The sequence below is a fragment of the Panulirus ornatus genome, chromosome 5 (genome assembly GCF_036320965.1).
Source record: "Panulirus ornatus isolate Po-2019 chromosome 5, ASM3632096v1, whole genome shotgun sequence".
Lineage (NCBI taxonomy): Eukaryota > Metazoa > Arthropoda > Malacostraca > Decapoda > Palinuridae > Panulirus > Panulirus ornatus.
Window position 1 is genome coordinate 28,137,891 of NC_092228.1, and position 23,652 is coordinate 28,161,542.

At 41.5% G+C, this 23,652-nt stretch overlaps 1 protein-coding gene across 2 annotated transcripts in view; it reads left to right on the forward strand.

The window, feature by feature from the left end:
* The window catches only part of LOC139748641 (midasin), a 355,039-nt gene that overhangs the window by 164,706 nt on the left and 166,681 nt on the right, over positions 1-23,652 (forward strand). For both annotated transcript variants that reach the window (XM_071661871.1, XM_071661870.1), the window contains one exon: positions 20,658-20,834. In XM_071661871.1, the coding sequence (XP_071517972.1) occupies positions 20,658-20,834 (177 nt within the window). The remainder of the gene's footprint in view (positions 1-20,657; positions 20,835-23,652) is intronic.

A 23,652-nucleotide genomic window follows, 5' to 3' on the forward strand; every position in this document is an offset into this window, starting at 1 on the left:
CATGCCCACAGGAATTTTGGGCCAATTTTAAGCGTCAGTTTATGTACCATCAAGTCACATTTGTTTCCATGCTCAGCAGAAACAATAAAACCAACAACAATCGTAAATGGTATTCCCAAGATTGGAAGAACTATATGGCACAGAAATATACGCTATAAGAAATCAGACGGTAACCCAAAGGCAAATGAAAGAACTTATCAAACAAACCAAAAGGAAATATGAAGGGAGTATAGCAAGAGATAGTAATAGATATTGTAAAAGATTTTATAGATACAGTAAACCCTCAATTTGATGGACCCCATTATGATGGCTTTCAGATTTAATGGACGAATAAGAATACAGCACATTAATTAATAATAGCCGTATTGCTCCTGTTTTGGTAGCATGGGGTATACTCGCCTTCTTTTGGTCTCAGTCTGCCTCAAGCTATTGTGCAATCACATTGTATATAGTATATTTATTTATTTATTTTGCTTTGTCGCTGTCTCCCGCGTTAGCGAGGTAGCGCAAGGAAACAGACGAAAGAATGGCCCAACCCGCCCACATACACATGTATATACATACACGTCCACACAAGCAAATATACATACCTATACATCTCAATGTACACATATATATACACACACAGACATATACATATATACACATGTACATAATTCATAGTCTGCCTTTATTTGTTCCCATCACCACCCCGCCACACATGGAATAACAACCCCCTCCCCCTTTATGTGTGCGAGGTAGCGCTAGGAAAAGACAACAAAGGCCCCATTCGTTCACACTCAGTCTCTAGCTGTCATGTAATAATGCACCGAAACCACAGCTCCCTTTCCACATCCAGGCCCCACACAACTTTCCATGGTTTACCCCAGACGCTTCACATGCCCTGGTTCAATCCATTGACAGCACGTCGAACCCGGTATATCACATCGTTCCAATTCACTCTATTCCTTGCACGCCATTCACCCTCCTGCATGTTTAGGCCCCGATCACTCAAAATCTTTTTCACTCCATCTTTCCACCTCCAATTTGGTCTCCCACTTCTCCTCGTTCCCTCCACCTCTGACACATATAACCTCTTTGTCAATGTTTCCTCACTCATTCTCTCCATGTGACCAAACCATTTCAAAACACCCTCTTCTGCTCTCTCAACCACACTTTTTATTTGTACACATCTCTCTTACCCTTAGATTACTTACTCGATCAAACCACCTCACACCACATATTGTCCTCAAACATCTCATTTCCAGCACATCCACCCTCCTGCGCACAACTCTATCCATAGTCCACGCCTCGCAACCATACAACATTGTTGGAACCATTGTTCCTTCAAACATATCCATTTTTGCTTTCCGAGATAATGTTCTCGACTTCCAAACATTCTTCAATGCTCCCAGAATTTTCGCCCCCTCCCCCACCCTATGATTCACTTCCGCTTCCATGGTTCCATCCACTGCCAGATCCACTCCCAGATATCTAAAACACTTTACTTCCTCCAGTTTTTCTCCATTCAAACTTACCTCCCAATTGACTTGACCCTCAACCCTATTGTACCTAATAACCTTGCTCTTATTCACATTTACTCTTAACTCTCTTCTTTCACACACTTTACCAAACTCAGTCACCAGCTTCTGCAGTTTCTTACATGAATCAGTCACCAGCGCTGTATCATCAGCGAACAACAACTGACTCACTTCCCAAGCTCTCTCATCCACAACAAACTGCATACTTGCCCCTCTTTCCAAAACTCTTGCATTCACCTCCCTAACAACCCCATCCATAAACAAATTAAACAACCATGGAGACATCACACACCCCTGCCGCAAACCTACATTCACTGAGAACCAATCACTTTCCTCTCTTCCTACACGTACACATACACATTGTATATAGTATTTCTGTTATTTCAGATTTGTGACCTTATTTAATAGTTTTGCAATCCTGACAACTCAAAATGGCATCAAGTGATTGTAAGAGGTGCAGTAAAAGCAGGTAGTCCATCCTCACTTTATTATAAAGAAGTATCCTTTCACAGGAGAGGGGTGGCATGACCTCTGTCTTAGTCTGACTCCTGCCTCCAACTGCATGGCGAGTGTTCCCATATTGGCGGGTGCCCACCACCCAACTATCATACCACACAATAAACCCTACACCCCCTCACATGATTTTGGTAATTAATTGTGACATTTTGTTACAGTAAAACAAAACAAACAAGAAATTGAAATTCAACAAGGCATAAGGCAAATATACGCACAAATTGCAGCTTAGCAACGATACACTTCCTTTACATGTGAGCAGAACAAAAATGACAAATTAGTGTGTTCACTCTTCACTGGAGCCACTACTAACATAATCTTGCAAGTGTGTGGGGTAGTGTCTCACATTGTGAGGGCACTACTTCCTGAGGCTGGTTGTCACCACAACTGGAGGCAAAGCTTCTGCTGGTGAGTACTCCCCTTGACCCACCAGTGTCATGGGGACCTGGGAATCCTGGGGGCACAGGTGACATTGGTTTTGCAAAGACAGGCAGCCACTGCCATTTGTCTTTACTGAGTATTGTCTGTGTGGCTTCACTTCCACTACTGTGCTTGACCTGTCCCACACCTCTGAAGCAATGTCCTGCATGCACACAGGGGTGCCCACAGACAGCTGGGGTAGCATAGTGGTGTCACCTGCTTGGCCGCCCTTCATATGAGCCTTACTGTATGCTATGGTCTGCTCACAGTTTTGCAGAGCAGTTCTCCATTGCCCAGTTTTTCAGATAATGTTGCCGGGGCACCAGGACAGCATCTCGCAACTGTCATCCTGCTGCCAGTTGTGCAGGTGACTTATCCTCCTCTCTTAGGGGAGTGTTGAGATATTGGAACATGGCCTGAGTAGCTTTGCTGTTGTGCAGACTGCCTCCAACACCCATATTGCCCCTCATTATACATTTGGCTGCCTTTATTGCAGCTTCAGCACATCCATTGGACTGGGGGAAGTGGGCTGAGGAGATGCGGGCCATGATTCCCCATTTTTTGTAGAAAGCTTCCATCTACTCGTTGTCTGGATTGGTTCCCCTATCTGATGCAATTTCCTTGGGTGTTTCCCATATCCTGAAGGTGGACAGCCTTGTGATAACATGGGATTTTCCTGCATAGGTTCAAATCCTACTCTGTGCCATGTAAGAGGTGCAATGAAAGCAAGTAGTCTGTCCTCGCTTTATAATAAAGAAGTATCCTTTCACAGGAGAGGGGTGGTATCACTTCTATCCCAGTCTGACTCCTGCCTCCAACTGCCTGGCCCTGGCGAGCGTTCCCATGCTGCCGGGTGCCCGCCACCCAACTCTCATACCACACAATAAACCTTACAATGATAGAGGAGTTAAAAGAAAGCATGTGAACGTAAATGTGGCACAGAAATAGGTTACATTCAATTTAACAGACTTCCAGCATTAACAGACACCCCTCTCCCCTATTAGTTCATTAGATCGAAGATTTATTGTGTATTGATAATAAGAAACGTAAGGAGTGGAATAGAATCCTTAGTAAATGAGGATGGAACCCATGGTAGATGATAAAAGCATAGCAACAACCCTGAACAAGTTTTTTTAGTTCTGTTTTTATGAGAAAGCAGTGACACAAATGTTGAGAATGATAAATTGCATTCACATGCAATGTAAATAAATTATACATTTCCTTTTTCCATAGCCAGAGGTTGAACCATTATGTGACATTCATTTTTTCATTCATTTCAAGCTAGAAGTTTCAGTTTTCTAAATTGTTTCTTACATTTTTCATATGTATATATATGTATGTGTGTGTGTGTGTGTATATGTGCGTATGTGTGTGTATGTGTGTGTATGTGTATATGTATATATATATGTATATTATCCCTGGGGATAGGGGTGAAAGAATACTTCCCACGTATTCCTCGCGTGTCGTAGAAAGCGACTAGAGGGAACGGGAGCGGGGGGCCAGAAATCCTCCCCTCCTTGTATTAACTTTCTAAAATGGGAAACAGAAGAAGGAGTCACGCGGGGAGTGCTCATCCTCCTCGAAGGCTCAGAGTGGGGTGCCTAAATGTGTGTGGATGTAACCAAGATGTGAAAAAAGGAGAGATAGGTAGTATGTTTGAGGAAAGGAACCTGGATGTTTTGGCTCTGAGTGAAACGAAGCTCAAGGGTAAAGGGGAAGAGTGGTTTGGGAATGTCTTGGGAGTAAAGTCAGGGGTTAGTGAGAGGACAAGAGCAAGGGAAGGAGTAGCAATACTCCTGAAACAGGAGTTGTGGGAGTATGTGATAGAATGTAAGAAAGTAAATTCTCGATTAATATGGGTAAAACTGAAAGTTGATGGAGAGAGGTGGGTGATTATTGGTGCATATGCACCTGGGCATGAGAAGAAAGATCATGAGAGGCAAGTGTTGTGGGAGCAGCTGAATGAGTGTGTTAGTGGTTTTGATGCACGAGACCGGGTTATAGTGATGGGTGATTTGAATGCAAAGGTGAGTAATGTGGCAGTTGAGGGAATAATTGGTATACATGGGGTGTTCAGTGTTGTAAATGGAAATGGTGAAGAGCTTGTAGATTTATGTGCTGAAAAAGGACTGATGATTGGGAATACCTGGTTTAAAAAGCGAGATATACATAAGTATACTTATGTAAGTAGGAGAGATGGCCAGAGAGCGTTATTGGATTACGTGTAATTGACAGGCGTGCGAAAGAGAGACTTTTGGATGTTAATGTGCTGAGAGGTGCAACTGGAGGGATGTCTGATCATTATCTTGTGGAGGCTAAGGTGAAGATTTGTATGGGTTTTCAGAAAAGAAGAGTGAATGTTGGGGTGAAGAGGGTGGTGAGAGTAAGTGAGCTTGGGAAGGAGACCTGTGTGAGGAAGTACCAGGAGAGACTGAGTACAGAATGGAAAAAGGTGAGAACAATGGAAGTAAGGGGAGTGGGGGAGGAATGGGATGTATTTAGGGAATCAGTGATGGATTGTGCAAAAGATGCTTGTGGCATGAGAAGAGTGGGAGGTGGGTTGATTAGAAAGGGTAGTGAGTGGTGGGATGAAGAAGTAAGAGTATTAGTGAAAGAGAAGAGAGAGGCATTTGGACGATTTTTGCAGGGAAAAAATGCAATTGAGTGGGAGATGTATAAAAGAAAGAGACAGGAGGTCAAGAGAAAGGTGCAAGAGGTGAAAAAAAGGGCAAATGAGAGTTGGGGTGAGAGAGTATCATTAAATTTTAGGGAGAATAAAAAGATGTTCTGGAAGGAGGTAAATAAAGTGCGTAAGACAAGGGAGCAAATGGGAACTTCAGTGAAGGGCGCAAATGGGGAGGTGATAACAAGTAGTGGTGATGTGAGAAGGAGATGGAGTGAGTATTTTGAAGGTTTGTTGAATGTGTTTGATGATAGAGTGGCAGATATAGGGTGTTTTGGTCGAGGTGGTGTGCAAAGTGAGAGGGTTAGGGAAAATGATTTGGTAAACAGAGAAGAGGTAGTGAAAGCTTTGCGGAAGATGAAAGCCGGCAAAGCAGCAGGTGGATGGTATTGCAGTGGAATTTATAAAAAAAGGGGGTGACTGTATTGTTGACTGGTTGGTAAGGTTATTTAATGTATGTATGACTCATGGTGAGGTGCCTGAGGATTGGCGGAATGCGTGCATAGTGCCATTGTACAAAGGCAAAGGGGATAAGAGTGAGTGCTCAAATTACAGAGGTATAAGTTTGTTGAGTATTCCTGGTAAATTATATGGGAGGGTATTGATTGAGAGGGTGAAGGCAGGTACAGAGCATCAGATTGGGGAAGAGCAGTGTGGTTTCAGAAGTGGTAGAGGATGTGTGGATCAGGTGTTTGCTTTGAAGAATGTATGTGAGAAATACTTAGAAAAGCAAATGGATTTGTATGTAGCATTTATGGATCTGGAGAAGGCATATGATAGAGTTGATAGAGATGCTCTGTGGAAGGTATTAAGAATATATGGTGTGGGAGGCAAGTTGTTAGAAGCAGTGAAAAGTTTTTATCGAGGATGTAAGGCATGTGTACGTGTAGGAAGAGAGGAAAGTGATTGGTTCTCAGTGAATGTAGGTTTGCGGCAGGGGTGTGTGATGTCTCCATGGTTGTTTAATTTGTTTATGGATGGGGTTGTTAGGGAGGTAAATGCAAGAGTTTTGGAAAGAGGGGCAAGTATGAAGTCTGTTGGGGATGAGAGAGCTTGGGAAGTGAGTCAGTTGTTGTTCGCTGATGATACAGCGCTGGTAGCTGATTCATGTGAGAAACTGCAGAAGCTGGTGACTGAGTTTGGTAAAGTGTGTGAAAGAAGAAAGTTAAGAGTAAATGTGAATAAGAGCAAGGTTATTAGGTACAGTAGGGTTGAGGGTCAAGTCAATTGGGAGGTGAGTTTGAATGGTGAAAAACTGGAGGAAGTAAAGTGTTTTAGATATCTGGGAGTGGATCTGGCAGCGGATGGAACCATGGAAGCGGAAGTGGATCATAGGGTGGGGGAGGGGGCGAAAATTCTGGGGGCCTTGAAGAATGTGTGGAAGTCGAGAACATTATCTCGGAAAGCAAAAATGGGTATGTTTGAAGGAATAGTGGTTCCAACAATGTTGTATGGTTGCGAGGCGTGGGCTATGGATAGAGTTGTGCGCAGGAGGATGGATGTGCTGGAAATGAGATGTTTGAGGACAATGTGTGGTGTGAGGTGGTTTGATCGAGTGAGTAACGTAAGGGTAAGAGAGATGTGTGGAAATAAAAAGAGTGTGGTTGAGAGAGCAGAAGAGGGTGTTTTGAAGTGGTTTGGGCACATAGAGAGAATGAGTGAGGAAAGATTGACCAAGAGGATATATGTGTCGGAGGTGGAGGGAACGAGGAGAAGAGGGAGACCAAATTGGAGATGGAAAGATGGAGTGAAAAAAATTGTGTGATCGGGGCCTGAACATGCAGGAGGGTGAAAGGAGGGCAAGGAATAGAGTGAATTGGAGCGATGTGGTATTCCGGGGTTGACGTGCTGTCAGTGGATTGAATCAAGGCATGTGAAGCGTCTGGGGTAAACCATGGAAAGCTGTGTAGGTATGTATATTTGCGTGTGTGGACGTGTATGTATATACCTGTGTATGGGGGGGGGTTGGGCCATTTCTTTTGTCTGTTTCCTTGCGCTACCTTGCAAACGCGGGAGACAGCGACAAAGTATAATAAATAAATAAATATATGATACAAGAATTTACTGTCTCAGTTAGAGTACTAACACGAATAGATAAGTTGATGAGTGATAAAAGCCAAGGTCCTGATTGTTTCTATGCTGGACCATTAACCTATGTTTTCAATAAATCTCTCCAGGTTGGAATAGTCCCACAATACTGGAGACTGGCAGACGTCACTCCTATATACAGAAAGGGAAGATGCTAATTGCCTTGCATTTACCATCCAATTAGCCTCACATCAATTATATGTACACATCTGGTGTCGATTATTAGAAACAAAATCTTAGCCTACTTGGAACAACACAGGGTGATCAGTAATACTCAGTGTGGTTTTAGAGGTTAGATAGAAGCATTAGATAGAAGTAGTCGTAAGGAAGATCCGGCAGGAGCCTCTACAAAAACAGCACTAGACTTACCCTTTGCCACTAGCCTAAAAGCTTTGAAGTGGCACTAGAGTTCTTTAGTTTACATTAGTTTACATGAGAAAGACAGATGACAGGAGGTCTGATTGGCCAATGACTGGGTTGTCTGAAAAAAAAATTAATAGCAAAAAAAAATTCCGCTTAGTACTTTTTTAAGCTATCACCGACTCCACTGCTACACTTAACCTTCTAGTTTCCCCATAACTGATGTCATTTATATGTTTATTTGTGGCGTTTTTCTCAAAGTATACCTGGATTTATATAATATTTGTCTGAATGACTTTTGTAGGTATTTATAGTTTTAGCATTCACTACGTCTGACAGTAACTTATTCCAGTTCTCAACACATCTATAGAAAAATAAGCTTTTCCCCATGGATTTATATATTTGTCTGGATGACTTTTGAAGGTATTTATAGTTTTAGCATTCTCTACATCTGACAGTAACTTATTCCAGTTCTCAACACACCTATAGAAAAATAAGCTTTTTCCCATGTTCATACTACATCTTTTAGCTATGAGTTTTACCCCCCTTTTGTCCTAGTAACTGTATTTTCTTGTATTTCGAAAAGATGCTCGTGGTTTACGTCATTGAATTTGTTCAGAATTTTGAACGCTTGAATTAAATTGCTGCAAACTCTATGTTTTTCAAGGGAGAAGAGATCCAATTGTTTTAGCCTCTCTTCGTGTGCCAGATTTCTAAAGCATGGGATCAATTTTGTCGCGCAGCTTTGTACTTGCTACTTGCTCTAATTTTTCCTTGTCATTTTCATAGTTTGGGGACCAAATTGGACTGCATATTCATTTTGTGGGCACCCTTTTGAAGGAGTTCCATTTGGAACAGGTGTCAAAGATAGATAGATAGGTTTTAGAAGTCACACATCATGCCTTGTAAACTTCTTTTAATTTCATAAATTGTTCAATACCCACGACTAGACAAGAGCAATAGATATAGTATTTCTAGTCTTCCTGAAAGCACTCACCATAGTCCCCCACATTAAATTGATGCATAAAGTCTCGACCTTAGGATTTCTGGTTGCATAGGAAATTGGATAGAAGCCTGGTTGCATGATGGGAAGCAAAGAGTTGTAATGAATGGGGAATCATCACCATTGTTACCCCCTACTTGTGGGGTCTCCCAGGGATGCGTTCTTAAGCCTATACTTTTCATCATTTATATTAATGATATTGACTTAGGGCTAAATAACCAAGTGTCCAAATTTGTAAATGACACAAAGATCAGCCATGTCATATTGACTTAAGAAGATAGGCTAAAATTACAAGAAAATCTAGATAAAATCACTGAATGGTCTAGTAAATGGCAAATGCCATTTAACATCAATAAATCTCAGTTTAAACAAGTATGAAACCTCATCAGAAAATTTGATTATGAACTGATGGGCTACAATATAAAGGACACCTGTAGTTTGAGAGATCTCAGGTCAATGTCTTCAGTAACTTCAAATTCTCCTGGCATTGCATTGAAGCTGCCAAGAAAGCAAGTAGAATGTTAGGATTTATTAACAAAAACAAGGATGTGATATTGTCACTATGCATAAGTCATGTTAGACCACACCTTGAACATGCAGTGCAGTTTTGATTCTCTCTCTCTCTCTCTCTCTCTCTCTCTCTCTCTCTCTCTCTCTCTCTCTCTCTCTCTCTCTCTCTCTCTCTCTCTCTCTCTCTCTCTCTCTCTCTCTCTCTCTCTCTCTCTCTCTCTCTCTCTCTCTCTCTCTCTCTCTCTCTCTCTCTCTCTCTCTCTCTCTCTCTCTCTCTCTCTCTCTCTCTCTCTCTCTCTCTCTCTCTCTCTCTCTCTCTCTCTCTCTCTCTCTCTCTCTCTCTCTCTCTCTCTCTCTCTCTCTCTCTCTCTCTCTCTCTCTCTCTCTCTCTCTCTCTCTCTCTCTCTCTCTCTCTCTCTCTCTCTCTCTCTCTCTCTCTCTCTCTCTCTCTCTCTCTCTCTCTCTCTCTCTCTCTCTCTCTCTCTCTCTCTCTCTCTCTCTCTCTCTCTCTCTCTCTCTCTCTCTCTCTCTCTCTCTCTCTCTCTCTCTCTCTCTCTCTCTCTCTCTCTCTCTCTCTCTCTCTCTCTCTCTCTCTCTCTCTCTCTCTCTCTCTCTCTCTCTCTCTCTCTCTCTCTCTCTCTCTCTCTCTCTCTCTCTCTCTCTCTCTCAGTGCAATAAAGAGTAATTGAAGTGATTCTGGCCTTGTTTAACAAGCCATATGAGGAGTGACTGCAAGAATTATACTTGATGTCCTTAAGCAAGAAGTGCCTTTTGGGCAAATTGATGAAATGTTTCAAAATACTTAAAGGATTCAACAATGTTGGTATTGAAAATTTCTTTATATAAAGTTGCACCAGCATTACCAGTGAGAGGAAATGGCTTAAAACTTACAGGCTAATGAGTTAATCTGAACTTTACGAAATATTTCTGTACCATTGATATTATTGATGAGTGGAATAAGCTATCAGAAAATGTTCAGATCAACACCTTGAACATCTTCAAAATTCAGCTTGATCATCACTTGTCACTCTTTGGTATGAATAATTCATTTAATCAGTCATTATAATGCAGTGGTATATTATGCTACCTTCTCAACCACTGATTTCTCCCAAGCTTTGCTGCAGTAACATACCAACATTTATTACCCACATCACCTTCCTTGAGAGGGTAAAAATTAATATATCATTCTTCAACATAAGGAATGATACAGGCATGATCAGTCGAGAGGCTGCAGCTTAAGTTTATCCTTATTATTGTCTTTATAACAAAGGGTAAAGGGATGCATGTCATTGGTGATTGGATGCATGACACATTCATGTTCGTTCTACCTTACAACTTTCCTATGAAAATGTTATTGAGGCAACACTTTTGAATATGTCATCTACAGTTGCCCCTATCACCAGGATAAGGTAGTCTGAGCTAAGTTACCAGGGTTAAAGATTGCTGCATTGAAATATGGAGAAAACATTGCTTTTGTGTAAATTTGGCTAACATTTTGGCAAAGGTAGATGTAAAAAAAATGAGTGAATATGATTAGCTCAAAGCACATGAAATCCATGTCACAGGTAAGTTGATGTTCTGAGTATGTACATACTGTCCATGAGATTTGAATAGTTTAATCATAAACTCTTAGAAAATCTTGGAATGATGATAAGACTTTTGTGTGATGATATACAAGTCACCAAACCCATTATCGTAGTATTAGAGTATTTGTTTGATATCCATCTTAGCTATAAGACTCTTCTTGATGAATTTATGAGCTGACTGGTCTAAGATTTTTCTTAGCCTAAGTTTGGGTTTAATCTTAGCTTATTTCAATTATTGAGTACTAAATTCTTGTATTTGAATTTTTCTGTTGGTACTTGATTGCCATTTCCCATGTTAGCAAGGTAGTGCCAGGAACAGACAAAGAAAAGCCACATCTCTCATTCAATCTCTAGTTGTTGTGTGTAATGCACCAAAAGCACACTTTCCTGTCAACAACCAGGCTCCAGAGACCTTTCCATGGTTTACCCAGGACCCTTCACATGTTCAGTCCTTTGATGGCATGTCAACCCCATTATTTCACATCATTCCAGTTCACTCTATCCAGTGCGTGCCTTTCTCCCTCCTGCATGTTCAGGACCCGATTGCTCAAAATCTTTTTCACTCCATCTTCCATCTCCAATTTGGTCTCCATGTTCTTGTTTTCTCCATTTTTGACACAGTTCTGTTGTCAACCTTATCTCTCCTCTCCATATGTCCAAACCATTTCAACACACCCTCTTCTGCTCTTTCAACCACACTCTTTCCATTACCACACATCTTTCTTACCCTTTCATTATTTATTCGACCAAACCATCTCACACCACATATTGTCCTTGTACAGGGATAATATATATATATATATATACATATATATATACATACACATAGTGTTTTAGATATCTGGGAGTGGATCTGGCAGCGGATGGAACCATGGAAGCGGAAGTGGATCATAGGGTGGGGGAGGGGGCGAAAATTCTGGGAGCCTTGAAGAATGTGTGGAAGTCGAGAACATTATCTCGGAAAGGAAAAATGGGTATGTTTGAAGGAATAGTAGTTCCAACAATGTTGTATGGTTGCGAGGCGTGGGCTATGGATAGAGTTGTGCGCAGGAGGATAGATGTGCTGGAAATGAGATGTTTGAGGACAATGTGTGGTGTGAGGTGGTTTGATCGAGTAAGTAACGTAAGGGTAAGAGAGATGTGTGGAAATAAAAAGAGCGTGGTTGAGAGAGCAGAAGAGGGTGTTTTGAAATGGTTCGGGCACATGGAGAGAATGAGTGAGGAAAGATTGACCAAGAGAATATATGTGTCGGAGGTGGAGGGAACGAGGAGAAGAGGGAGACCAAATTGGAGGTGGAAAGATGGAGTGAAAAAGATTTTGTGTGATCGGGGCCTGAACATGCAGGAGGGTGAAAGGAGGGCAAGGAATAGAGTGAATTGGAGCGATGTGGTATACCGGGGTTGACGTGCTGTCAGTGGATTGAATCAAGGCATGTGAGGCGTCTGGGGTAAACCATGGAAAGCTGTGTAGGTATGTGTATTTGCATGTGGGGATGTATGTATATACATGTGTATGGGGGTGGGTTGGGCCATTTCTTTCGTCTGTTTCCTTGCGCTACCTCGCAAACGCGGGAGACAGCGACAAAGCAAAAAAAAAAAAAAAAAAACACGCACATATACACACACACACACATATACATAAATATACATATGAAAAATGTAAGAAATAATTTAGAAAACTGAAACTTCTAGCTTGAAATGAAATGAAAAAATGAATGCCACATAATGGTTCAACCTCTGGCTATGGAAAAGGGAAATGTATAATTTATTTACACAAACGTCAATAGTAGTTCTCATCAATTTAACCACTGTATCAATAAGCTTCAATGTCTAAGCTACATTTTTTCCAGTTTCACTATTTTCTTGTCAAAGCACCATGTATGAAAACTATCACTCCAGTAACACAACTATAAACATTTACTTCCCCTTTAAAAAAGTTTTTGGGAAGTCTGTCTCAATACACTGCGGGACACTCTACCACCTGGCGAGGTTTGTGTTGCAATGGTTCTTGATTCACAAACGTAGTAGCATCACTGGTGGGCGGAAGAACATTCTTGTAACCACAGCAAGGATCACAGTCCGTGCAACTCCATTATGATGGTTCTTCTCGTGACGCGACGCTTAAGTTTTCCAGATTTTCTTGTGGGAAATCGGTGTTCTATCAGACAAGTATGTCTGCCACTGTCCACTCTGTATGACTAGAGGGGATGGGAGCGGGGGGCCAGAAATCCTCTCCTCCTTGTATTTTTTTAACTTTCAAAATGGGAAACAGAAGAAGGAGTCACGCGGGGAGTGCTCATCCTCCTCGAAGGCTCAGACTGGGGTGTCTAAATGTGTGTGGATGTAACCAAGATGTGAAAAAAGGAGAGATAGGTAGTATGTTTGAGGAAAGGAACCTGGATGTTTTGGCTCTGAGTGAAACGAAGCTCAATGGTAAAGGGGAAGAGTTGTTTGGGAATGTCTTGGGAGTAAAGTCAGGGGTTAGTGAGAGGACAAGAGCAAGGGAAGGAGTGGCAGTGCTCCTGAAACAGGAGTTGTGGGAGTATGTGATAGAATGTAAGAAAGTAAATTCTCGATTAATATGGGTAAAACTGAAAGTTGATGGAGAGAGATGGGTGATTATTGGTGCATATGCACCTGGGCATGAGAAGAAAGATCATGAGAGGCAAGTGTTTTGGGAGCAGCTGAATGAGTGTGTTAGTGGTTTTGATGCACAAGACAGGGTTATAGTGATAGGTGATTTGAATGCAAAGGTGAGTAATGTTGCAGTTGAGGGAATAATTGGTATACATGGGGTGTTCAGTGTTGTAAATGGAAATGGTGAAGAGCTTGTAGATTTATGTGCTGAAAAAGGACTGGTGATTGGGAATACCTGGTTTAAAAAGCGAGATATACATAAGTATACGTATGTAAGTAGGAGAGATGGCCAGAGAGCGTTATTGGATTACGTGTTAATTGACAGGCACGCGAAAGAGAGACTTTTGGATGTTAATGTGCTGAGAGGTGCAACTGGAGGGATGTCTGATCATTATCTTGTGGAGGCTAAGGTGAAGATTTGTATGGGTTTTCAGAAAAGAAGAGTGAATGTTGGGGTGAAGAGGGTGGTGAGAGTAAGTGAGCTTGGGAAGGAGACTTGTGTGAGGAAGTACCAGGAGAGACTGAGTACAGAATGGAAAAAGGTGAGAACAATGGAAGTAAGGACAGTGGGGGAGGAATGGGATGTATTTAGGGAATCAGTGATGGATTGTGCAAAAGATGCTTGTGGCATGAGAAGAGTGGGAGGTGGGTTGATTAGAAAGGGTAGTGAGTAGTGGGATGAAGAAATAAGATTATTAGTGAAAGAGAAGAGAGAGGCATTTGGACGATTTTTGCAGGGAAAAAATGCAATTGAGTGGGAGATGTATAAAAGAAAGAGACAGGAGGTCAAGAGAAAGGTGCAAGAGGTGAAAAAGAGGGCAAATGAGAGTTGGAGTGAGAGAGTATCATTAAATTTTAGGGAGAATAAAAAGATGTTCTGGAAGGAGGTAAATAAAGTGCGTAAGACAAGGGAGCAAATGGGAACTTCAGTGAAGGGCGCAAATGGGGAGGTGATAACAAGTAGTGGTGATGTGAGAAGGAGATGGAGTGAGTATTTTGAAGGTTTGTTGAATGTGTTTGATGATAGAGTGGCAGATATAGGGTGTTTTGGTCGAGGTGGTGTGCAAAGTGAGAGGGTTAGGGAAAATGATTTGGTAAACAGAGAAGAGGTAGTAAAAGCTTTGCGGAAGATGAAAGCCGGCAAGGCAGCAGGTTTGGATGGTATTGCAGTGGAATTTATTAAAAAAGGGGGTGACTGTATTGTTGACTGGTTGGTAAGGTTATTTAATGTATGTATGACTCATGGTGAGGTGCCTGAGGATTGGCGGAATGCGTGCATAGTGCCATTGGACAAAGGCAAAGGGGATAAGAGTGAGTGCTCAGATTACAGAGGTATAAGTTTGTTGAGTATTCCTGGTAAATTATATGGGAGGGTATTGATTGAGAGGGTGAAGGCATGTACAGAGCATCAGATTGGGGAAGAGCAGTGTAGTTTCAGAAGTGGTAGAGGATGTGTGGATCAGGTGTTTGCTTTGAAGAATGTATGTGAGAAATACTTAGAAAAGCAAATGGACTTGTATGTAGCATTTATGGATCTGGAGAAGGCATATGATAGAGTTGACAGAGATGCTCTGTGGAAGGTATTAAGAATATATGGTGTGGGAGGCAAGTTGTTAGAAGCAGTGAAAAGTTTTTATCGAGGATGTAAGGCATGTGTACGTGTAGGAAGAGAGGAAAATGATTGGTTCTCAGTGAATGTTGGTTTGCGGCATTGGTGTGTGATGTCTCCATGGTTGTTTAATTTGTTTATGGATGGGGTTGTTAGGGAGGTGAATGCAAGAGTCTTGGAAAGAGGGGCAAATATGAAGTCTGTTGGGGATGAGAGAGCTTAGGAAGTGAGTCAGTTGTTGTTCGCTGATGATACAGCGCTGGTGGCTGATTCATGTGAGAAACTGCAGAAGCTGGTGACTGAGTTTGGTGGAGTGTGTGAAAGAAGAAAGTTAAGAGTAAATGTGAATAAGAGCAAGGTTATTAGGTACAGTAGGGTTGAGGGATTAGTCAATTAGGAGGTAAGTTTGAATGGAGAAAAACTGGAGGAAGTAAAGTGTTTTAGATATCTGGGAGTGGATCTGGCAGCGGATGGAACCATGGAAGCGGAAGTGGATCATAGGGTGGGGGAGGGGGCGAAAATTCTGGGAGCCTTGAAGAATGTTTGGAAGTCGAGAACATTATCTCGGAAAGGAAAAATGGGTATGTTTGAAGGAATAGTAGTTCCAACAATGTTGTATGGTTGCGAGGCATGGGCTATGGATAGAGTTGTGCGCAGGAGGATGGATGTGCTGGAAATGAGATGTTTGAGGACAATGTGTGGTGTGAGGTGGTTTGATCGAGTAAGTAACGTAAGGGTAAGAGAGATGTGTGGAAATAAAAAGAGCGTGGTTGAGAGAGCAGAAGAGGGTGTTTTGAAATGGTTTGGGCACATGGAGAGAATGAGTGAGGAAAGATTGACCAAGAGGATATATGTGTCGGAGGTGGAGGGAACGAGGAGAAGTGGGAGACCAAATTTTAGGTGGAAAGATGGAGTGAAAAAAATTTTGTGTGATTGGGGCCTGAACATGCAGGAGGGTGAAAGGAGGGCAAGGAATAGAGTGAATTGGATCGATGTGGTATACCGGGGTTGACGTGCTGTCAGTGGATTGAATCAGGGCATGTGAAGCGTGTGGGGTAAACCATGGAAAGCTGTGTAGGTATGTATATTTGCATGTGTGGACGTATGTATATACCTGTGTATGGAGGTGGGTTGGGCCATTTCTTTCGTCTGTTTCCTTGCGCTACCTCGCAAACGCGGGAGACAGCGACAGAGCAAAAAAAAAAAAAAAAACATTTCATTTTCAACACATCCACTCTTCTTTGCATAGCCTTATCTATAGCCCATACCCACATCCATGTAATATTGTTGGGACTACTGTTCCTTCAAACATACCCATTTTTGCCCTCCAGCACTCCTAAAACCTTTACCCCTTCTCCACCCTATGACTTGCTTCCACTTCCATGCTTGCGTTCACTACCATGCCCACTCCAAGACATCTAAAACACTTCACTTTGTCAAATTTTTCTTACTCAAATCGGCCACCAGTGATTTATCATCACCAAACAACAACTGTCTCACTGCCTAGGCCATCTCATCCCTCAGACTACATGCTTTCCCCAGGACACTCTCATTTACCTCCCTCACGAACCCATCCATATACAAATTGCTTCCACTTCCATGGTTGCATTCACTACCATGCCCACTCCAAGACATGTAAAACACTTCACTTCGTCAAACTTTTCTCACTCAAATCAGCCATCAGTGATTTATCATCAGCAAACAACAATTGTCTCTGCCTAGGCCATCTCATCCCTTACAGACTACATGCTTTCCCCAGGACACTCGCATTTACCTCCCTCACGAACCCACCCATATACAAATTGAACAGTCATGGAGAACCTCCAAACCTCTACTGAAGACCGCCCTTGAACACCTCACTTTCCTTTCTTCTTATTCATGCACAAGCCTTATATCTGTGATAAAAACTTATCACAGCTTTGAGCAGGTTTCTTTGCTGTTTTCCTTCCTTACTGTATATTTAAACCTTCCATAAAGCATTTTTATCTTCCTTATCTTATGTTTTAAACAGATCCAAATTCCGTAATCTGCCACTCTATCAGTAAACATATTCAATATACTTAATCCGTCTCCTCTTCACTTCATCACTGTTCTCACCAACGTTGTTTCCTCTTTTTTGAAAACTTTTACAAATCTTCACTCCCACCTCCACAAGATAGTGATCACACACGTCCCACCAACTGCCCCTCTCAGCACATTTACATTCAAAACTCTCTCTTTTACATGCCTGTCAGGTGATATGGAATGCAGTAATGCCTGTTGACCATCTCTTGTACTCACATGTGTATACTTGTGTATACAAGTACACCACTGATTTTCCAGCAGTGTTGGTTCCAAAGCCTTGTCAGATTAACCATTTTGCCGGACCAACCGTGGTCATGTAATGATAATTCATCAACACACCTCTAATCCACTAATTATACATCTCCCATGTGTCAAAAGTATACCATGGACTGCTAGAAATTAAGATTAAACAAATATTAGATGTTTGAGCACTCTAAGATGGCAAGTCTGTCCTTAGATTGTTTGAATCCAGTGGCATATCTAAGGTATGGCAGGTAGGGCAGGTGCCCTGGGTGCCAGTGGCGCAATGGTGTCCTGGATCCAGACAATGATTCGTATCTTAAAGATTTAGATTTCTTGGCCATGAAAACATATCTTTGTTGTTTGGAATCATATTGATATTATTAGTTCAATAGCTATACACAAAAATTGATATTTCCGTAATGGTGTCGTGGATCTAGACAATGATTTGGATCACTCCCAAAATCTGATCAATTGGTCCTTGTGTCATTTCTGACTTTCCCTGAAAATTTCATCAAAATTATTTCTTAACTTTTGTTGAAAGATGCTCACAGACAAACAAACAAACGCTGGTAAAAACATAATCTCCTTGGCGGATGTAATAGAAATGAAAAATATTGGTGTCATATGTTTGGACAGGCACAATTTCAGTTCTCGCCTTAGGTGCTACTTCCCCTAGATATGCCCCTGTTTGAATCCTGTGGGGTCTTCTTCGTCTTCTGTTGTTAGTGTTTTCCTAGGTGTGCATCTCTATCAACCCTATCGTATGCCTTATCAAGATCCATAAATGCTACATACAAATCCCTCTCTTTTTCGAAGTATTTCTCACATACATTCTTCAAAGCGACCACCTAATCCATACATCCTCTACCACTTCTGAAATTACACAGCTCTTCCCCAGTCTGATACTCTGTACATCCCTTTACCCTCTCAATCAATACCCTCCCAAATAATTTTCTAGGAATACTCAACAAACTTTTATGCCTCTGTAGTTTGAGCATTCATCTTTATCCTCTTTGCCTTTGTGCAGTGGCACTGTGCATTCATTCTGCCAATTCCCAGTCACTTCACCATGATCCATACATATATTGAATATCCTTACCAACCAATCAACAACACAGTCACCCTTTTTTTTTTTAATAAACTCCATTGCAGTACCATCCAAACCAGCTGACTTGCTGCTTTCATCTTCTGCAAAGCTGTCACAACCTCTTCTCTGTTTACCAAACCATTTTTCCTGACCCTCTCACTTCGCACACCACCCCACCCAAAACACCCTATATTTGCCACTCTATCATCAAACGCATTCAACAAACCTTCAAAATGCTCGCTACATCTCCTCACTTCTTCACGTCTTGCTATTACCTTCCCACTTGCTGCCTTTACTGATGTTCCCATTTGTTATCTTTTCTTAAGCACATTATTTACCTCCTTCCAGAACATCTTTTTATTCTCTCTAAGATTTAATGATACTATCTCACCCCAACCTCATTTACCCTCTTTTTCACCTCTTGCACCTTTCTCTTGAACTCTTGCCGCTTTCTTTTATACATTTCCTAGTCATTAGCACTACTTCCCTGCAAGTATTGTCCAAACGGTTCTCTTCATTTTCACTTACAACCTTACTTCTTCATCCCACCACTCACTTCCCTTTCTAATCTGTCCACCTCCCACCTTTCTCATGCCACATGCTTCTTTTGCGCAAGCCATCGCTGCTTTCCAAAATACATCCCATTCCTTACCCCTCCCATCACGTCATTTGCTTCCACCATTTGCCATTCTACACTCAGTCTCTCCTGGTACTTCCTCACACAAGTCTCCTTTCCAAGCTCACTTACTCTCAACACTCTCTTCTCCCCCAACATTCTCTCTTCTGGAAACCTCTACAAATCTTCATCTTTGCCTCAACAAGATAGTGATCAGACATCCCTCCAGCTGCCCCTCTCAGCACATTAACATCCACAAGTCTCTTTTACACACCTATCAGTTAACACATAATCCAATAAAGCCCCTTTGACCATCTATCCTACTCGCATATGTGTACTTATGTATTTCTTTCTTTTTAAACCAGGTATTCCCAGTCACTGGTCTTTTTTCAGCTCACAAATCCACAACCTCTTCATCATTTCCATTCACAATTTTGAACACCCCATGTACACCAAAAATATACCTTCAATTGCTGCATGACTCACCTTTGCATTTAAATCACCCATCATCATAACCCAGTCCCATGCATCAAAGCTGCTAACACACTCACTCAGCTGCTTCCAAAACATCTGCCTTTCATGGTCTTTCTTCTCATGACCAGGTGTATAGGCACCAATAATCACCCATCTCTCTCCATCCACTTTCAGTTTTACCCACATCAATCTAGAATTTACTTTCTTACACTCTATCACATTCTCCCACAACTCCTGCTTCAGGAGTAGTGTTGCTCCTTCCTTAGCTCTTGTCCTTTCACCAACCCCTGACTTTACTCCCAAGACTTTTGCTCTTCCCCTTTACCCTTGAGCTTCGTTTCACTAAGAGCCAAAACATCCAGGTTTCTTTCCTCAAACATACTATCTATCTCTCCTTTCTTATTCATCTTGGTTACATCTACACACATTTAGACACCCCAATCTGAGCCTTTGAGGAGGATGAGCACTCCTTGCTTGACTCCTTCTATTTCCCTTTTTTAGAAACTTAGATACAAGGAGGGGGGTTTCCAGCCTCCCTCTCCCGCCCCCTTTAGTCACCTTCTACGACATGCAAGGAATATGTGGAAAGTATTCTTTCTCCCCTATCCCCTATGCTGGTATAGGTTTGTGATTGTCTTTGATGCTTTTTTTGCAATTTCCTGCATTATTGAGATAATGCTAAGAATAGTAGAAGAAATAGTCTCATCCCCTCACTTCCAGTCTATAGCAGTTATTTATAGTACGCTGAAACCATATCCACCCTCACATGACCAAGCTGTGCAGAACCTTTCTGTGGTTTTCATGACTGCTTCATATGACGTGGTTCCATCCATGGACAGTATGTCACACCCTTACATACATCATTACTCCAGTTTACTCAAACCCTTGCGCACTTTATTCCCTTCTGAGTGTTCAGGCCATGCGCTTTCAAAACCTTTTACTCTCAATCCCCCTCTTTCTCATGTTGGATTGAACAGTGGGCCAGGCTGCACAGACTACAGTTATTCCTCAGGCTTATCGGTGGGCCAGGCAACACAGTGATTCCTCAGGCTTATCACTGGGCCAAGCTGTATGGTGATTCCTCAGGCTTATCTGTTAAAGATGAGATAGAAATTCCCCACGTTATAGTAAAAGAACTTTTGATACTTAGTGTTCTTATCCAGATATAGCTGATACTAAATTTTTAAAAGATTTTAGACAATTGTGAATGGCCATTTGCTAATGGATAATTTTGTTTTCCATAGGTACTGTCTCGGGCATTCCGCAATCGTTTTGTAGAGTTACACTTCACTGAGATTCCAGCATCTGAACTTGAGATGATCTTACATAAGAGATGTGAGGTACCCTGTTCTTACAGCAAGAAAATGATTGCAGTCTTGATGGACCTTCAGAATATGAGAAGAAGATCAAATATCTTCCAGGTTAGTAATCCACTTTCTTTTACCAATACATTACTTTTACAAGTAATTATGCTTTCAAGACATAGAAACTTGAAAATGAGCTTGCATAATTGCTGTAGCCAAGCTGGAGGGAGATGGCTTCCTGTAAGGTCTTTATAAAACTAAGTAAAACAATTTTTTTTTTTTTTTTTTTCTTTTTTTTGTAGCTTGCTGCAGCTTCTGGATAAGAGTATGTGCTAGGCAAAGATGACCTGTTGCCTTATCTTTTGAACTTCACTGGGGAAGAGTTGTGTAATATATTTACTTTAAGAATTTATGGTCATCATAATTAAATGTGCAGTATTCCTTGATGGATAATGAGGTAAGTTTAGCAAGGCAGAAAACCTGATGCTTGGGTATATAGTCGGTTCCCTGGTATAAGTTTGGAATAAAAAAAGAAATGCTATTGTCTCTTCACCCATTGTCTTTCATCTGACTCATTATTCATTTTTCATTTTAAAAGTAGCAGCTGTAATCTATCTTTGTTATTACAATCTCTGAAGGGGTTCATTCTTTTAAAACTTTTCAATATCACATCCATTTGCAGTTTTATCACAGTGAATTATGCTAACATAGTTTTCAGTGATCTTTGTGAAGAAGCTGATAGAGAAAAGCACAGAAGAGTAGAAGATTTTAGAAGAAAGTTGAATCAAAAGTTTAGGGAAAAATAGATATTGTACTGGAAGGAGGTGAAAAAAACGAAAGAGGCAGTTGTAAGAATGGAAATGTTAATGTAAGAAGTAAAGAAGGGGAGTTGCTGAATGAAAAGGAGGAAACTGATGAATGTAGGAGAAGGTGAGACAGCAGTTTTTACATGCATTGGTATGGAGGATGGAAGGAATAGGATACAAGCGCTGGAGCCTTTAGCAGAAAGGAGGGTAAGAAGGGCTAAAAAGAAGTTGAAGGTAGGAAAGGCACCTGAAGTGGATGGGATTACAGCTAAAATGATCAGATATGAAGGTAGGAAAGGATACAAGTGCAGGAACCTTTAGCAAGAAAGGAGATAAGAAAGGCAATGTTGAGGCACCTAGAGTGGATAGGATTGCAGCTGAAATGATTAAGCATGGAGGAGAAAGTGTGAAAGAATGGATGCATTTGATACATTATTTAGCATAGAAACAGAGGGTTGTACCTGAGGATTGGGTCAAAGCTATTATTGTTTCTTTATTCAAAGGAGAAGGTGCTAAGGATGTATGTAGCAGTTATAGGGAAACAAGTCTTAAGTACACCAGGAAAAGTGTATGCAAGAGTGTTGATTGATAGAATGATGGAAGTGATTGAATGCAGAATAAGTAAGGAGGCAGGGGGTATTAGGAAAGATAAGATGTGTGGATCATATTTTTATGGTGAAAATGACAATGGGAAATTATCTGCTGCAAGGTAAGAATCTGTATGTGGCTTTTATGGATCTGGAGAGTCGAGTGGAATGCTTTATGGGATATGTTAAGGATATTTGGGGTAGAGGAATACCTGTAAGATTGTGTGAAAGCATTCTGTTAAGTATAAAACATTTTAAGAGTGGATGGAGAGTTGAGTGAAAATTTTAGTATGCATGTGGGTGTGAGGCTGGGCTGTGTAATGTTACCATGCCTTTTTGATAAGGGAGGTAATAACAAGTAGTGGTGATGTGAGAAAGAGATGGAGTGAGTATATTGAAGGTTTGTTGAATGTGTTAGATGATAGAGTGGCAGGGTGTTTTGGTCGAGGTGGAGTGTGAAGTGAGAGGGTCAGGGAGAATGGTTTGGTAAACAGAGAAGAGGTAGTGAAAGCTTTGCGGAAGATGAAAGCCGGCAAGGCAGCGGGTTTGGATGGTATTGCATTGGAATTTATTAAAAAAGGGGGTGAGTGTGTTGATGACTGGTCAGTGAGGATATTCAATGTATGTATGGCTCATGGTGAAGTGCCTGAGGATTGGTGAAATGCATGCATAGTGCCATTGTACAAAGGCAAAGGGGGTGAAGGTGAGGGCTCAACTTACAGTGGTATAAGTTTGTTGAGTATGTAAGTACAAGGAGAAGGGGGGGGTTCCAGCCCCCCCCTCTCCCGACCCCCTCTAGTCACCTTCTACGACACGCAGGGAATATGTGGGAAATATTCTTTCTCCCCTATCCCCAGGGATAATATATATGGATGGAGTGTTAAGAGAGATGAAAGCAAAACTAGAGAAAGGGGGTCCAGAGATTGAGTGTGGCAGTGAGATATGATGGATAGTGGCAAGGCTGTTTGCAGATGATAATGTTTTGGTTGCAGAGGATGAAGAGGAGTTGCAGAAGGTTTTAAGTGTGTTTTATGATGTTTGTGAGTGGAGGAGGTTGCAGGTAAATGCAAATAGAATTAAAGGTATGTGTTTGAAAGGAAACAGAGTGAAGGTATATATTTTGTAAAACCATATAGAGTGAAAGAAGAAAGTGTACTAAATTGTGCTGTGGATATGGGGGGAAAAAGACCTGAAGAAATGAGGGAATTTAAGTATGTGGGAGCTGTCTTAGGAAAGCATGGTGATATGAAAAGAGAGATGAGGGAAAGAGCAGTACAGGGGAGAATAGTCATTGGGTCCCTTAATAGAATAATGAAGGGTAGAGGTGGAAATGAAGAGAGGATTACGGGACAGCATAGTCCTCCCATTGTATAAAGGCAAAGGAGATAAAGGTGAGTGCTCAAGTTACAGAGCTATAAGTTTATTGAGTAAATACAAGGAGATTGGGGTTCCAGCCCCCCCTCTCCTGCCCCCTTTAGTTGCCTTCTTTGTGCCTATGGATTAGAAACATGGGTGTAGAATGAGGCATAGAGGCCAAAAATC